The sequence below is a fragment of the Taeniopygia guttata genome, chromosome 26 (assembly GCF_048771995.1).
Source record: "Taeniopygia guttata chromosome 26, bTaeGut7.mat, whole genome shotgun sequence".
Classification (NCBI taxonomy): domain Eukaryota; kingdom Metazoa; phylum Chordata; class Aves; order Passeriformes; family Estrildidae; genus Taeniopygia; species Taeniopygia guttata.
In genome coordinates, this window is record NC_133051.1 from 1,568,681 (window position 1) to 1,585,427 (window position 16,747).

The following is a 16,747-nucleotide window of genomic DNA, read 5'->3' on the forward strand; positions in this document are numbered from 1 at the left end:
GGGGAATATTTGCATTTTCTTTCAACGGTGCTGGCTGGCAGCTCTGAATTTCAACTCCTGGGTGTTTTAAGGCAGTGGCAGGTTTTGCATCAAAAGCTTTCCAGAAAGTTTCACATTTCAATGCAAATGTTGTTAATCCTCTACATTGAGCCTGTAATTAAGACACTGATTCCACAGGGTACTGCAGCACCCAACAGTCCAGACAAGGTTTAAAGGCACCCACCCACAGCAGCCACAACCTCCACCAAGTTGCCTCCCAGCTCCAAGCCTGAGGTGGAAGACACCACAGATCTGCCATCTGCTCCTGGCATCCATCCTTAGGGGACATCAACAGCCCCAAAACAGGTCAGGAAATGGTGAAACATCACATCCATGGTTACTGCAGATGCAAAGCATTCCTTTCACAGGAGACATGGAGCACCACTGCAGTTAGTCATCAGAGATGAAATGTCCAGTGCCATAATTAGCTACAGAATATTCATTAGTTCTTCAACTAATTCACTTGGGAGAAGAAAAAAAAAGTGGTGGACTGTGCACCTTCTTTTTTCTAAAAAAACCTAAAGTGATGTGCATGTTTTATTCAGTTCCCTGAATTTGTTTTGAAGGATGTTTAATCTCTTCCTAGGAGGACTTAGGTCAGAACACAGAAGTACAACCTCACTTTGTGAGATGGGCACCGGAACCTCCAAAATTCAAATTCAGCATTGGAACAGATGACTTGACAGCAGGCAGCTGGAAGTAGAGGATGTCAGGGATGTCAGGAGCCAGGTCTGAGGCTAATTCCCAGCAGCCTTCCTTGTTCTTTGCCCCTGATCATTTAACAGATCGTTTTTCTTACCAGCACCTACAAGGCAGAAGAGCAGCCCCAGGCCTTGACTGCAGACATCCCTGTTCAGAGCCTGGAGCATGAACCAGGCTGCAGGGCAGGTCTGGAGCTGCTCTGCAGAGCAGAAGCAGGTTAATCTGCCCTGAAAAGGGGGCTGGGGGCAGAGACCCCCTCCCTCAGAGTGGCAAACACAGGTTGTTCTGTACCAAACCCCCCGTGAGCTGCTGCTGCCCCGTTCATCCCTGCCTGTTCAATATTCATGAAAACCAAATCCATCACTTCAGCCACAGACAGGTTTGGAAGGGTTCAAAATTTATGCTGACAGAGCTCCAGCCCCTCACATGCCTCCTTGCCCCCACCCTGCTTCCCACCAGAGCAGGACTGAGCATTTTCAGTCCTCACCTCCCCGGGCAATACGTGGATGTTGATGTAAGAGTTTCTCTGCCTTGCTCACACAGAAGTCCCACCTGACAGCAGCTGCAGGGGCACCACGAGTGCATCCCCACTCCCAGCAGGGAGCAGGGGGTCAGCAGCAGGTGGGACATGGGCTGAACGGGCTCCTGGACAGCACAGAGCACAAAGCAACACTCTGGGCCAGCTCCTTTGGAGCAGGGGAGCTGCAACTGGGAACAGGGATGAGATTTGCCAAGTGAATCATTCCTTCCCCATCCCACCCTTTTGGCAAAGCCAGCACCACCTTCCACTTCCAACAAAGGGCATTGGCAGTGCTTGGCCAGAGCAAGGATGTGACCCTTTGCTCACAAAGCAGCCGATTTTCTGCTGTCCCCAGTCAGCCACCACAGCTCAGAGCAGGGTCAGCTCAGGCTCTGCTGCAGATCTCATCTGTCCAGGACCACCACAGATCCCTCCCCAAGCCCCTGTGCCCTGCACAAACACACCTACTGCTGGCCAGGCCAGCAGGCAGAGTCCTCAGCTTGCTGGGTACAGCTGGGAGCCACAGAGAGCTGCACATGGATCACTTCCCTCCTCAGTCACCTGCATAAAGGCCATTAAAATTAATAGAATAATATAAATCTGCCATTGTTTCCCCTCAGCACAGAGGGAAAGCCAAGCCACTGCTAACAGGGGTGGCTCAACAAGGTTTATATTCCCTGGTAAATGCAGAGGCTGCAAACTGCATCCAATTCTGAGCAACTGCATTATCCCATCCAGGGAACGAATTCAACACACAACCACAGAATTACATTTATGTTTAAATCTAACTGTTGCCATCATGACCAGCCAGACTTTTTTAAAAGTCAGACCTGCCCCGTTGCAGACAGATGTGAATTTTTCACATTCTTTTTGCGATTTCCTCACTTAAACATGAGAGGAAGGAAAAGCTCTCCTGGGGCTTGTCCAGCTGCCTCAGGGGAAATGAGGGATTTGTTTACAGGCAGGAGGAAGCAGCTCTGGGGGTTCATCTGAGCAGAGGAAGCAGAGGCAGTGCAGGCAGCCCAGCACTTGACCTCTGCTACCAGTGCAGTCGTGCCAAAGGCTTCTGCCCTTTCAGTGTCTGCTGCAAACAGCTCAGATAAAAGCACAGGGAATTATCCAGCCCTTCCAAAGAACCTTCTGCTGCAGAGCCTTTCCCTAAGCCATGGTACAACTGACCTGGGCAATTAACAGCAAAGCCTCTCCAACCCAAGCAGCTGCAGAGGAAAATATCTATTTGGCAACCCTGAGACCCGGCAGGGAGTGAGGGGGAGGGAGAGAACGGACTGAAGGATGGATTCTCACGTTGTGTTTAGCATCTCTAAATACCTCCCTCTTCCCCAGATGATCATTTTCTCTCGAGTCAGGGCTGGAGAGGCAGCTGAGCATCAGCCAGTGCAGGGCACAACCCTCCCCCGGGCTTCCACGCCCGGCACACGCGGCTCCACACCCCCAGCACCACGCCAGGGGTTTTAGTTCCTTTTCAGAGTACAAAGAGTGGTTCATCCCAGCTTATCTCTTCTGCAGCCCCAGTTCTCCCAGCACAGAATCATCCCCAAAGAATGTTTCAGTAATGCTGCGGTGCTGAATTTCAGAGGGACACTTAATCTTGCCCCAGTGGCTCTCCAGGGCCAACTTTCTGAGCATGAAATATTTAACTGTCCGTGGGCGTCGGATATGATAATAAAGTGACTGCTAACCAGCCACTGAAATAAGCGTGTGAGGAGGAGAGCAGGAGCTATCAAATACACAAACCAGCCTAATTACTGTCTTCCTTCCATCCCCATGAACCCCTGGTCACTGCTTACACTCCCCAGCAGCATGGACCCAGCAACACAACACTTCCAAGACACTGGGATAATCAACAGGGAAGAATTGGAAGGAGGAAATCAGGAGAAAGGTGTGAAGGGCATTGTTTTTAAGTCTTTCTCATTCTGGGGATGTGAAAACATATCTGGCTTGCCTAAAAGAAACCAAGCCCTGTATTTGAGGAAAAAACTTTGAAACTGCTTGCAATTCTGCTACTCCCTCACTCCAACGAACTTTATCTTTTGGCATTTAACACCTTGCAGACTCCCAAGTGAGCATATGCCTGTTAACGCCTTGTGAGAGTTAGCGGAAGCAATGGAACCCACCCAGGACCCCTGAGGGCAGCGTGGCAGAGGGAAGCTCCTGCTGCTCACTCATTCCTGGCACAGGGGCTCTTTAGCAAGCTCAGCCTTACCTCATCCCACTCCGAAGCGAAGGACGGGGACTTCTCCAGCCGCTTCTTCCCGGCGCTGCAGTTGGAGAGCGATTCGCTCCGGCTCCCCATGGCATCGTCCTCCGTCGGGGAGCAGGTCAGCAGGTCAGAGTCCGACTTGGACAAGCTGCGGCTGAGTTTGAGCTCGGCTTTGGGCTTGCTGCCCGGGTGGGCTCTGCCCACAGCTCTGTCCCCCTCTGGCTCAGCACCGCCGGGGTGCTGCGGCACGTGGGGCGTGCCCGGGGCCGCGGGATCCGCCCGGCTGACGTGCTGCACCGTGGCGTACACCGCCGTCTGCGTGGGGTCCGGGGAGCTGCTCCGCGCTGGTCCCGACGAGGCTAGCTCAGCATCCTCCAGCTGCATAGCAGCGGGGTGGCTCGTGGCTGCCGTGTCCCCCTTCTCAGAGGAAGCAAGCCTGAAAGGGTCCTCACTTATTTCACAGATCGGAGAAGAGCCGTGGAGCAACCCCGAGAACTGCTCTGGCACCTGGATGTCCTGGCTCTCAGCAGAGTCCTGGCTGCGGCCGCCGCTGCTCCTCCTGTGGTCTTCAAGGGGATGAAAGCAGAGAGGAGGGGGGAAATTAAAAACATGGAAGAAGCAGCAAAATTCCGGCTCTCTCCCTGCTCTCCCTCAGCAAGGGAGGGAGAGATCTAAAGAGAGAACAGTTCCGTATTGTTCCGCGTGCTCAACTTGTACCCAAAGTCGTGGCATTTATGAAATTCCAAACACTGGCCCGATTTACGCAATCTGGCAGCTCTCCGTGTTTTTTATTCCTGTTAACACTAACTATCAGCCCTTGCTATATAAGGCCAGGAGAAGTGCTAACTATATCCTGCAGAGAGAGCAAGTGAGGTGGGAACAGCAGAGACAGAGGCTCCTGGAACATCTGATCCGTTTCCATAAAGGCCACAGCGTTATTTAGAGCCGCGCGCCCGGCTCTTGGCACGGGCTGCAGGGTGGGAAAACGCCTGGACTGTAATCGACCTGCCAGTTCCAAAATCCGCTCCCAAAAAAACCCACTGCTTCCCTCCCTAGTGGCTTCCGCGTTTAACCTCTCCTCCCTGCTCAGGGGAGAGAAATAAACAGTTTACGCAAGAAAAAAAGCTTGAGGAAAAAGTCTCTTTTGCAATGAACTGAGCACAGAGTGGTCAGAGCTGGTGGAGCACTGGCTGCCCCAGAAACGTGACACTGGTTCCCAGCTACTCCTGCCCCAGCAACCTTAATATCAGGTACCAGGGTCCTGCATAAACCATGAAGAACTGACTGATCCCAAGTGCTGAGCGTGCACACACACACATACATGCACTCACCTTTGTCACAGCTGAATGAGCATTTCAACTGCAGAAGCAAAACTTTGTCAAGCCAACAAGTCTAACTTTGGTTCCCTAGGATTCCTTCACCCTCTCAGCATTGCTTGTGAATTTTAACTGCTTCCATTTAGTGCTGAAGAAACTCTTCAGTCTGAGGACTAAAAATTGAACAATACAGCGAAACACTCCGATAATGAGGCTCTGAAGTGCAGGGAGGATGTTTGGATCTGAAGAGGAAATCACTTGCTTTGCAGACAGCAGCTCTGGGAAGCCAAGGCAAAGGAACCCTCCTTTCCGTGAGCAAAACAGTGAGTTCTACTCTAACTAAAAGTAGCCTGTCAGCAGCAGCAGAGAGCCCAACTCAGCTCCCAGCACCTTCCCAGCACCATGTCTGACCAGGGGATTTTCAAACACCAATACCTGCTGGGCTTTGTGGTCTGCCCTCACACCAGAACCGGGCAGGAAAAGGCTGAATTAGTAATTTGCTTTGTGGGGAGGTCCCAGGTACCCCGTGCCTGACGAGCACGGTGAGTCCCTCTCACAGGCACAGGAAGGCCAGGAGCAGCCACAGCCCTCACTGGGATCAAGTGATGCGAGGGATTATCTCATCCTGGATCCTATGAGTTAGAGATTCCAGGACAGTGAAGTAGTTGTTGACTCTTTTGCACAGGCACATAAACCACCAGTTCTGTGACTGGAGCTGCCAAGGGGGAGGCAGGTCCCAGTGCTGGCTGAGAGGGATCAGCAGCAGCACCCCAGATTACAAGGCCAGACTAAATCCAGTTTCTTTGCATAAAGTTCTGAAGCTCCAGTGCTGGAGAGAAACCTCAGAGGACAAACCTCAGAGGAGATCAGATGTGCTGCATTCACAGGACAGACTGGTACTAATGCAAAGCCACAGAGGGGTGAGCACAACAGGAGTGATGGGACAGTGACATAAACCTGTGGGGAAAGAAAAACTTTTGCAGTTTTTCTTCCCAACCTCTTCCCTTCCTTGGAAACCATTTCTTCCATGCCCCAGCTGAACCTTTACTGACATTTCTGCTGAAGGCAGAGAGGTGGCTGGCCAAAGTTTGTGCCACGTGCTGTAACACTTGAATCCAGCCAGAACAAAGTGCTCCAAATCCAGCTCCAGCACCTCACAAAAGGGCTCCTGTTGGACAGGAATCCCAGCCACCCACTCATCTGCAAGCTGAAGAGGGACTGAAACACGGGGCAGCTGCCAGGGAAGGAAGGAACAGAGCAAGGGCAACAGCTCTTGCTCAGAAATTGTGAGAAACATCTTGAAGGAGACATTTCAGAGCCTGTCCTGGAAGCTGCAGACAGAAGAACAAATGTAGAAAGTAATCTCAGTCTTTTTGTCCCTGAGGTGCATGGAGCAGGAACATGCAGGGCTCTCCAGGTCTCGCCTTTTAGGGGATCTGAAACAATCATCCTCCTCCAGTTTCATGTGAGTTACACTCAGAAAGAGTCCCTAGCACAGGGACTTCTGTCCAGCTTCACAGATTTCACTCCCTTCACTGATTTTACCCTCCAGCACAGATCATTTGACAGATCCTGCCTTTTTCAGCCACAGCCTGATGCAGGCCTCGCCCACAGGAGAGGCTGCTCCCAACCCTTTCTGGGATCAGGAGCCCTTCCTGGGTGCAGACCGTCTGCATCCCAGGGAGAATTCCAGTCAGAGCTTCCCTGCCAGCAGCCTGAGGACTCCAGATATGAAGCACTTCCCTAAACACTCCACACTAAGCTGTAACCACCCTCTCTCCACTGGATTTCTTTCCCTCTATATCAACAGCAGGATTTGTCTCGCAGCTCTGGATTAGGAGAATGAAGCTGTTCCTCCAGCTGCTGCCTGCTCAAGCTCCCCAGCCTTAAAATTAGTGAGAGCACAGAGCAGCCTCTGATCTGCACGTGGAAAAGGCTGCCCGTGTTACATCATGCCAGAATTTGTCAAGTGAGGAGCAGGTGAATCTCCCTCCTGTGAAACAGAAGGCCAGAGGAAGAAGCTGCCCTTGAGGGGCGCAAAAATATCCTTCACCTAGAACAGAACTGAAACACAGGCCCATTCCACAGGCAGCTACCACCCTGCTGCTTCAGCAGCCACACTCTGGATCTCAGAAAAGAGCTTCTTTCAATCTCTCTGCAGAGTGTTCTGACTTTATTGCTGGCTCATTCCAGCTCTCTGGTTAGCAGCACAGTCCCACTGTGCTGGCTGAACCAGTATAACCACAAAGAAAATCTCTAACAGGAGGAAGGGTGAAGTGGGGACTTCAAGCTGGACCTCCTATGGAAGCAGCACAGAACAACCTCAACAAATATCAGTTTGTAATAACTACCAGAAGGCACCAAGTCGGTCCTACCTGCAGCTGGTCACTGCTGACAACACCTGGGTGTGACTCCTGAGAAGCCAAAACTAGTCTTTTCACCCTCCATTAGGTCTGTCTGGAGGCAGGAGCTGAGAAGGCTCCTCCTGGTCACTCCACACACATTCCTCCTCTTTTGCTTTCTTTTCACACCCTGTTACAGGGCCTGGTGCCCTGACTTCACACATGTGACTGCACACCAAAGTGGTTGGGAGAGCATTTGGCTTAAACCACTTCTGATACTCCGCCCAAAACACGAGGCCAACTTCTCCCAGTGCTCCAGCATGTGACAGCGAGCTGCTCTAACACACACAAAGGCCACCAAAGCCAGTGGATAATGCCACATTCATCTGCTGGCTGGACACAGGACAACTGGCAGCCAGAGGAACAAAGGCAGCTATCACAGATGAAAGGCACCATTAAACCCATGTGCCTGAAATTCAGCCTTTCTGCTGCCCTGAAACGCCCTTTCAACAGCCACAAGAGCCCAAGCCATCCTCTCCTGACCAAAGGCTGCTCCACAACTCATCCAGAAGGCCAGACCCTCGGACTGAGAGCCAACAAACAGTTCAAAGCCACGCCTCAGCTTGTTCCATGTCTTGGGATTGAGCTGCTGCCTTTGATGCTCCAGGACTCTTCTGACCTAGAGGTGGGAAAACTCTCCAACACCCCAAGTAAGGCTTCAGACACTCCCTCAACTCTTGTTTAATTCTGCCACTCCTTAAATTTATCTTCTCCCCCCACCATCAGCTACAGTGCTGACTGCATTTAAAGAATGGGAAAGAGGAAAAACTCAACTGCATCCTTGGATTTCTCCCACTGTAACAGTGGGAAGAGCTCCAGGCTTGTTACCAACACTTTCCATGGAGTGCAAACCATGGAGTCACAGCTTTGATCTTTCCAACTGTACATCAAAAGATGGGACTCTGCTCTGGATCCATAAAAGGATCCATAAAGATCTTCTTGCAACCTCTGCTGTCTTCAGGTGTTACAGGGAAGAGATCTGCATCGAGAACAGGCACCTGCATTACTCTGAGGTTTTAAGCTGACACATAATTAGGACATACCTCCACTCTTACCAATCAAGCCTGGACACAGCAGCCAGGGGAAGGAGTGGAGCAGCTGGAATAGCTCATGCCTGAATAACCAGCAATAGCTGCCCACTGATGAAAGCCTGAAAGCCCTCGCTCAGTGGCTGTTGCCCAAGGACTGTTCCTGGCCCAGACTGCAAAGCATCAACCTAAAAAGCTCTCAAAACTTGCCTCTGGCAGTGAGGAGCTTTGGGAAGTGCTGGTGGGAACACAATGACCTCTTGTGCCACCCTGGAGAGCAGCAGGACCCGAGCAATGATAGCTTGTCATGCTGCAAGGAGTGGAAAAAAGCTGCAGGTCTGACAAAGCAGTCAATGAGGCATCACCTCAAGTCCTTGTTAGCCCTGCCCATCCTCAGAGGGAGAGGGGTCCCAGAGTGAGAATCCAAACTAAATCCACCCAAATTCCTGCTTGGGACTTCTGAGTAAAGCGGAAATCTTTTCCCTCTAAACAAATATTTTGTTGTTATTGTTGAAGGAAAGCCAAAAAGCCAACAACAGCCAAACACAAGAGACAAGGTGTTCCCAGATGCTTTGTAAAGCTCAAAGGTCCTTCACGGGGAGGAGAAACTGCCTCAATATCAACCTGTGTACCCCCCATGCTTTCAGACAGTTCTAGTTCTTGCTCTACACATTTTTGTTTTCCTCCTCTCTTAGTTTCCGTCTCAACTTAGCTCTAACACAGAGCAGGATGTTGATTTTACAGCAGGATGGCAGAAACCTGCAGCGCCAGCTGGATGGAGAACACAGCTCACTGGAACACTTGTGTTGCTCATCTTCCCTGGCAGAGGCGCAGCCTCCAGCCTCTCACCCTCTGCCTTTGCTTGGCTAGGCATGAGATTTGGGCATTTCTGAGGTCACAGAGCAGATCCTTGCAATCTCTGAACTGTCCTGCAGTGGAGCTGCCCTTCCTCTGCGTACACTCTGTACAGGAACGCTCAGAGCTCTCCTTTACAGAGAGATTACCAGGAAACACAACAATCACCCTGCAGCCCCCACCCAGCAGAGACTTTCATTGTTCCACTTGCCCTCTGCCCCCATGTCTTCCTGAAGCACATGCAAGCAAACAGCTCTGCTTTTTGGATGGTCACTCACCTTTTGTTTTCCTGTCCACTGCAACCGGCTTTTTAGTTTCTGCTGTAAGCAACAGCTCGTAGGGGTGTTCCTCTTCCTCAGCTCCACTTCCCCTGCTTTTCCCCCGGGCAGCAGAGGCCTAATGAAGAACAGCACAATGTGGTGCTCTGCAAAGCAATGCTTTGTCCCAGCATAAACCCCACAGCCTCTATGCCATGGGTTAAGCAAAGAACTGGCAGAGGTAACACCTTCACTGCAGAGTGTGAGCCAAAATGTAATACTCCCCTTCGGATTTTTTTAACCCCCTCAAAAAAACCCCACCCAAAGCCCTTTAATTTTTAGTATTTCAGGCTGCTGTCAGCTTTCCAGCACTGACCAACTGTGCAAGGGCTGCAGACAGCCTGGAGAGGGAAAAGAGCTGAGACCGTTATTCCTGTTCATCCCATCTCAGACTCGCTGTTGCTATTGGAATTTGCACAGTCATTCACTTTTTAGCTGCTGGCCCTATTAGGACAGGGCCGAAAAGAACAAAAGCCCAAATCCCTGCCACCCTCTCAGGCATCTCAGATCTGCATTTCTGACCTCAGGATGTATGGCATATTCAGAACTAAAGAGTCCTCAGGCAGCACTGTATGAACTCAGTTTAACTTCAGGATGTGCAGCAGTGATTGTGCTCATTTAAATCCCCCAAAGCCTCTGCTTAGAGCTGGTTTGTAACCCTGGCAGACTCTCCCTGAGCTCTTCTGGAAAGCCACCAGGCCATGTGCAGGATGAGGGTTTGGTGCAGGATCCAGACAAGTCGTGCTGCACTCGCACGTGTTGGTCTGCACCAATGCCAAGGATGACAGGCACTGGATACCCTCCTGTGCCATCCCAGTGCTGAAGGGGCCAAACTGGGCACCAGAGCACCCTGCCAGCACAGTCAGCTGCCTTTCAGCACCATCTCCTGGCCAGATCCTGGCAAGTTGATGCAACCCTGTCCCAGGAGCTCAGCAAGACCCAGGAACGCACCTAAGGGGCTCCAACACAGCTGCAGAGGGGCTTGGAGTGAGAGAAAATTGTGAATGCCCTGGAAGTGTTCAAGGCCAGGATGGACAGGGCTTGGAGCAACCTGGTCGAGTGGAAAGTGTCCCAGCCCATGACAAGGGCTTGGGACTGCATGATCTTTAAGGTCCCTTCCAGCCCAAACCACTCTGTGACCCCGTGTGTGACTACCATACAAACAATCCCTATCTGCTGCCAGGACAAGGAACAATAGGTATGAACAAAATGTGCCCCCAGTGAGGGCTCCTACTGCTCAGAGCCCTGGACCTGCTACTGCCTCACCAGCAGGGCACAGCCCACCTCCTGCTTCTCCCCAAAGTAAAAGCACCAGAGCTGCTCCAAGGACAAACTGGTGCCTTCCTGACTGCAACCCAGCCAGGAGCTCTGGAAGCTTGAAGGAGTCTTGGAGAGGCACCTAAGAGTCAGCAGCACAGAGGATTCTGACATCCATGTGCTGTTCTGCATGAACCCATCTGGCTTTTAATGTGACTTTCCCAATGGGAGGAAATGGGCCATGTCCAGCATGGGAAATATTTATTTATTCTACCTGCCTTGAGCAGGAGCTGCCAGGCAGACCTGCTCCTTTCCAGGTGAAGGAGCTCATAATGAGCAAATTAGGGAAAAATTCTGACCAGATGGTGGCACAAAACCGTCAGACCAGAACAGCAGGTAAGAGGTTCTTGACAGTGATTTGTAAAAATCCTGCCCAGCAGCAGCCTGTTAGCACAGCAGCAGCCCAGCCCTTCAGCCAGGCTCTGGTGCTCTCCTGACATTCCTGGGGATGATGATTCCTCTGCTGTCCTCTTTAAATGCACCAAAGGTAGAAGTTCTCCAGCAGCAGAAGTTCCCAGCTTCTACTCTGCGAGCTTTCACAGGCCTGGTGACACTTAATTTTCTCCATCTCTCATCCTTACAAGCTCTAAACAGTGTTTCAGGTTCAAATTCACTCAAAATGAAGACCATTGCTGGAGAACCCTGCTTGCTCTGTGGACTTTGTGACCAGGAGCAACAGCATCAAGTAAAGCTTTCCTCCAATTCAGTTTTTAGTTCTTCAGCTGTGTTTTTTGCATGTATAAATGTTCATTGCTAGCAAAGCCCAAAAATAAGATGCTGTGAATAATGAGGATGCTCTTTAAGGTGTACTTAATCCACAGCAGAGGACTTTGAAAGACTTTTGAGAGGGTAACTCATCTCTTCCTCTCTTCTGCCTCCCTAGAGCTGCAGACCAAACTCCTGGAGCCAACGTGGCGCCTTGTCCTTGATCTGCACTTCCCTTCTGGAGACAAGCAGTAAACAACTGGAACTGAAGTTTAATTTGACAGTGCAGACTAACTCAGCTCCAAATCCAGAAGGTTTCTGCAGATAGTGAAAGGCACCACTCAAGCACCTCCAAACAATCAGCTCCTTTGCCTGTTTGTACCAATGCTCTTCCGTGATGAAAGTGAAATTTCTTGTTTATGCTCATCTGTTTTGACTGATAGCCCCAGCTTGGCAAGGAATAAAAAGACTACTTTGGAAAACTAGAGTTTGGCCCGACCCCAGAATACTCAATGACTAAATGTCCTGGCTCCAATGGGAGAGCAGGGCTAGAGGGGGGAAGATTGGGATGCTGCAGCAGAATGTTTACAGCATTCCTGGAGCATGTGCACACCTGCCTGGCCCAGGGAGAGCACGCTCTGAGGTGATAAAAGATGAGCAAGAGTCAGAAAAGCAGAGCAGGCCAGGAGGAACAAGCAAAGTAAAAGGATCAGCCCCAAACTCCTCATCAGTATGTCCAAAAGGTCATTTCCAGGCAGCCACATGCTGCCTGTAAGTTTTGTCACTGAAGTTGGTCACAAATCAAGGTCTCCTCAGCGAGTCACTCTGCCATTTGCCAGCAAGATTCCATCTAATGGATTGTGCTTCCAAAGCCATTAAAGGCAGGACAACACAGCAGGTGTTTGGTAATTAAACATGGCAAGAAAGCTCAGCAGGAATGGTCAGGGCACGTTTTCCTCCCGCGTTTATTGTCATAAACAAGTTCTGCTTCCCAATTACTCCATGAGCTGCTGCCCAGCCCTCTTCTGCCAGGACACAGGACTGGCCACCACCCCCTGCATTTGACCAGTCCACACTGTCAGATCCCAGTTTCCCTGTTCACACAGAGCTCGGAGTTTACTCGCTCTCTGTGGTCATTCTACTACAGCAGGTCACGTTCACCTGTGTCTCATGTGGATTTGACACTCTCCAGAAAACAAATCTCATTTATGCCTTGCAGAGCTCCAGCAGATCAGCACACTCAAAGAAAGCACCTGCAGAACCAGAGCCTGCTCTGACAGCAGAGGTGGCACACGCTCCACGAGCTTCACACACAAGCCACTGCCTTTGGGAGAGCACAGAAATCCACAGGATTTGGATTTGCTTTGAAGGTTTTCCTGGGTGTCAGCAGAAGTTGCCAAGGCACACTTGTGGTTTCCCACAGCCGTGTCTCACGGAGATTCCTTACATCTGAGGTTCACAGACAGGTGAAAAAGATGAGCAACAGGAAGCCCCAGCAGCAGCAATATGATATGATGGGAGAGCCTGAGTTCCATCAGAAAGCAGCTCACATGCTGCAGAAGGCAACTTGAACACATGCTGGGCCAGATCCTCATCTGAATTCAAGCCCCTGATCCCTGCTCATGACAGTAGAGCCACAAGCCCATGCAGCTCCTCCACAGCTGGGAGCTCAGAGGAAGCAGGAACTCACAGCCCCTCTGTGTTTCAGTCCAACTGAGGATGCCTGTGGTGGGATCATTACTAGTGGGCAATGGTCCACATCGCAACGTGGGTCAGAAAAATCTCTTCCTAAGGGAATTCTCAGCCAAGAATAGGAAAGTAAGGCTGAAGGTCAGCTCTGAGGTGCCCTGGAAGAACTGGACAAAGGAAGTTCCCATGGTAAGGGACAGCAGCAATGCTGAGTGAGGAAATACTTCACATTCACAGCTCAACAAGCACAGGAGGTAACAGCACCCTTGGCTCCTCCCAAACTATTAAAACTGATGTTCAAACCACTCTCCCATGAAACACTCCGGAGCAAGCCCCATGTACCTCACAGGGAGCACCGTGGCCTGTCTTCTTCTCCACATTCTGCTCCTCCTCTTCATCAGGCGGGGGCTTGGCCAGCGGGGGAGGACGTTCTCTCTGCAGGTGAGACAGACACTATCAGCTCATCCCTTCTGCTCCCACCAGCTGTGGATGCAGCAAGGACCTCGTCAAATTAATCTGGGAGGAGGAGAAGTTCAGCCCTAACAGCACAGAGCTGGGCAATGGCAGCTGCTTTTCCTCTTCTTCAGAACACTGATTGGTCCCACAGGTCTCAGACCCAAACCAGCATCTCCACAGCATTACACAGGGCAGTGAGCAATGAGCTGATCAGAAGAAAGGGCTTGTGGCTTAGTGAAAGTGATACCAGAGGCACCTTTTATAGTAGAAAACTCTACAGATCAAGAAACTACGCTGCACTGCTCTCCTCCAATATCCTGGGATTGCAACTGGGCAGCTGGAGCTGCTGCCTGGTCCTGGGGCCACCTCCTGCCCAGCCACAGCTCCATCTAATGGCAAAGGGAGCAGCAGAGCTGCTCTGCTCAAACTCCAGCCAGCACGTCCCTCTTCCTGCTCTCGTTTCACTGCAGTTCAGCTCTCATCTTTCCTTACTTGTGACAGAACTGAGCTCATTTCACACCTTACACCACCAGCACAGGACAATGACAAGATCTGATCAGTAACAGGACTGCCTGGTACTGCACACCAGAGAGATCTGGCCAAAATGTCCATCATCCACAGCTTATGTCTCGTTTCTATTCTGCTTGCTGCACCTCTTTGCACAGAGGGGAACCATGGTTACTGTGCCCCCAGCAGTTTAATTGTTCACTGCTGCTCTGCCTTTTGTCCAAAAACGCCTCCATAGAGCAGGCTTTGGAAAACCAACCAGAACACAGAGCCTGAAGCTGACCCAGCACTGCAGGGCCCGTGTCCCATCTGCCCCACAGCAGCCTTCCTGCTGACTCCTACCATGGCAGCAGATACAGCTGACAGAAGGTGAGGAAGACTTCTCTGGGGACAGTTCCAGGAGCTCTGTGCAGCTTTGTAAAGCCTGGAGTACCCTCTACAGAGCTCTGCAAGTAATACACAAAAAAAGCCCTTCCACTGCCAACTAGTTTGCAACAGGTTATTACAGATAATTTCCTGAGAGCCGTAGCTGTGGTAAAGCAGTGAGGCATGAGAAGATGCTCCATACAAGTTTCCAGAACTTTTTTCAGAACAAGAAATCAGCCCTTCTGCAAAATGTAATCTCCTGACAGACCAAGATTCACTGGCACCAGTGCACTGCCAGAAAACAGAAGGATGCAACACAAAGTGAAATGAAGCAGTGGCTGCTTTTAGGCAATCCCTGTGAACAGGGTAGGGAAGGAGAGACACCTGCCTGCTCTCATCAATGTCAGGGAAGGATTTAAAGATTTCCTCAAGCTTGGTCAGTCTGCTGCAAAACATAACCCTGCAGGTCAGCCCCCTGTGCCTCTAGGGCAAGCAGAGGTGAGCTACGTACAGGCCTGACTCCAGCTGCTTTGAGGCCACTGGGTTCAGCTTCTTTATTCACAGATTCCCGGTCGGACGACCTCCCGCTGGCCAGGCTGTCCAGGGAGTGGCAGGACGTGGCGTTGTACAAAGCTTCATACGGGCTCTCCTCTTCAGGGTTCACATCGAAATCGATGATCAGCTCTGTGACAGCTTTGTCCACATCACCTGCGGGGGGAAGAGAGAGATGGGATTGTCCCTGGATCTCCTGACCTCGGGGCTGGCAGGGAGAGGAATGCTGGTGATGCCCACCCTGAGATGTCCGGCCCGAGGGATCGCTGGCTGGAGCGAGTGGGGCTGGAGCAGATTTCTCCACAGCTTTGGCACTTTTCTTCCCAACGGTGTAATCTGCAAGGGGGTTGGGGGACAGGGTCAGCTCACGTCAATCTGGCTTTCTGTCCCCTTCAGCACATGGCGCTTCCTCCCTCGTGGGTGGAAGGCCAACTGTCAGCTTATTAAATGTCCAAAAAAAGAAAAAAAACATTATTAAAACTTGCAGCTCAGATTCCAAAATAGACGCAGGCAGCTTCTTTAATCACAGGCACAAGGGTAGGGATGGTCCTTTGAACTGTCAGAGTCTTTAATCAAAAAGCTGCAAAGCTGCTGCACGGACACAGAGTCACGGAGCAAATTTGTGCTGTAGACACAAACTCCATCATTGAACAGAGTCATAACAAGAGAAACCAATTCCAGCTGCAGCCCCCAACCACAGGCAAAGCCAGAAACATTCAGCTGATGTAACATCCAACAGCAGCTCCCTCCTGGGGAAAACTAACAGCCTTTATCTGCAACACCTTCAGTTTTAAAGCCCATCTTTGTCTTCAGTTTCAGAATCAAGCTCAAACATTCCAGCCTCACAAGCACAGCTTAGTTAAAAGTCTGAGAAGTGCTTTGAACCTGCAAAGCTCCCAAATGCTCAGCATGAATAACACACCCCAGCTCCAAATGCTTCTGATCCTCCCCACAGCTGAGAGGAAATGCAGACAGTGTAATTACAAGGTATGAATTTAGCCAAGATGTCACATTTCATTCCCGAATTTGGACAGACACAATGGACCAAGCTCCTTTATAAAACACAAGTAATCAAGGCCTTTTCTGTAAATCTCATCTGCAAATTCCATGCCCAAGCCTCACAATAAGGCGAGGAGCAGGATGTGAGATCTGTGGACAGCGATTTGCCTACACAGACATGTAAAGGGGAGTTACACCAGAACCATTTCTAAAGCTGTTACTTTGCATTCTGCAAGCAGATTTAGGCTATCCTTAATTTTAATTAACTTCTAAAGTGAGCTAAACAAAGCTCAATTAAGCCCATTTAAACTATAAAAGTCACGCCACACTCTCTCAGCAAAGGGCTAATCCTCCTAAATCCCCCCAAGTCCTCCTCCAAACATTTGGTCTGGAGAAGCTCACCCCAGCGTTTCAGCACCAATTCTTCCAACAGATCCTGAAACTGCTTTGATTTCAGCACCCTCCAGGTCTAGAAAAGCACATTCTGTACCTGCCCCGGCAGAATCAGCACCCCAAACTCTCCCCTCCTCCCCAGAGGCAGAGCTGCATTACCCACCTTCAATGAGAGCTGCTATGTGCTGGCTTTTCTGGGAAGGAAGCTCCCTCACAATGTCCAGAGCAGTCAGGCCTCTGTTATCCTTTATGTTCACATCAATACCTGTGGCCACAGGAGTACAGAGGGCAAAAGCAAGAATATTGTCTAACTGTGTGCAGGTTCGTGTATTTCATCAAGACACATTTGTGATCAGCACTGGG

At 50.7% G+C, this 16,747-nt stretch overlaps 1 protein-coding gene and 1 long non-coding RNA gene across 6 annotated transcripts in view; one reads left to right on the forward strand and one right to left on the reverse strand.

The window, feature by feature from the left end:
• The window catches only part of ANKS1A (ankyrin repeat and sterile alpha motif domain containing 1A), a 72,090-nt gene that overhangs the window by 31,158 nt on the left and 24,185 nt on the right, over positions 1 to 16,747 (reverse strand). For all 5 annotated transcript variants that reach the window (XM_030292162.4, XM_030292161.4, XM_030292160.4 and 2 more), the window contains 6 exons: positions 16,548 to 16,649; positions 15,233 to 15,328; positions 14,952 to 15,148; positions 13,454 to 13,546; positions 9,362 to 9,479; positions 3,486 to 4,048 (listed from right to left, as the gene is read on the reverse strand). In XM_030292162.4, coding sequence (XP_030148022.4) covers positions 3,486 to 4,048; positions 9,362 to 9,479; positions 13,454 to 13,546; positions 14,952 to 15,148; positions 15,233 to 15,328; positions 16,548 to 16,649 — 1,169 coding nt within the window. The remainder of the gene's footprint in view (positions 1 to 3,485; positions 4,049 to 9,361; positions 9,480 to 13,453; positions 13,547 to 14,951; positions 15,149 to 15,232; positions 15,329 to 16,547; positions 16,650 to 16,747) is intronic.
• On the forward strand, positions 3,477 to 4,619 carry LOC140680684 (uncharacterized). The gene is made up of 2 exons (XR_012052051.1): positions 3,477 to 3,608; positions 3,946 to 4,619. It is a non-coding gene; the product is annotated as an uncharacterized lncRNA (long non-coding RNA).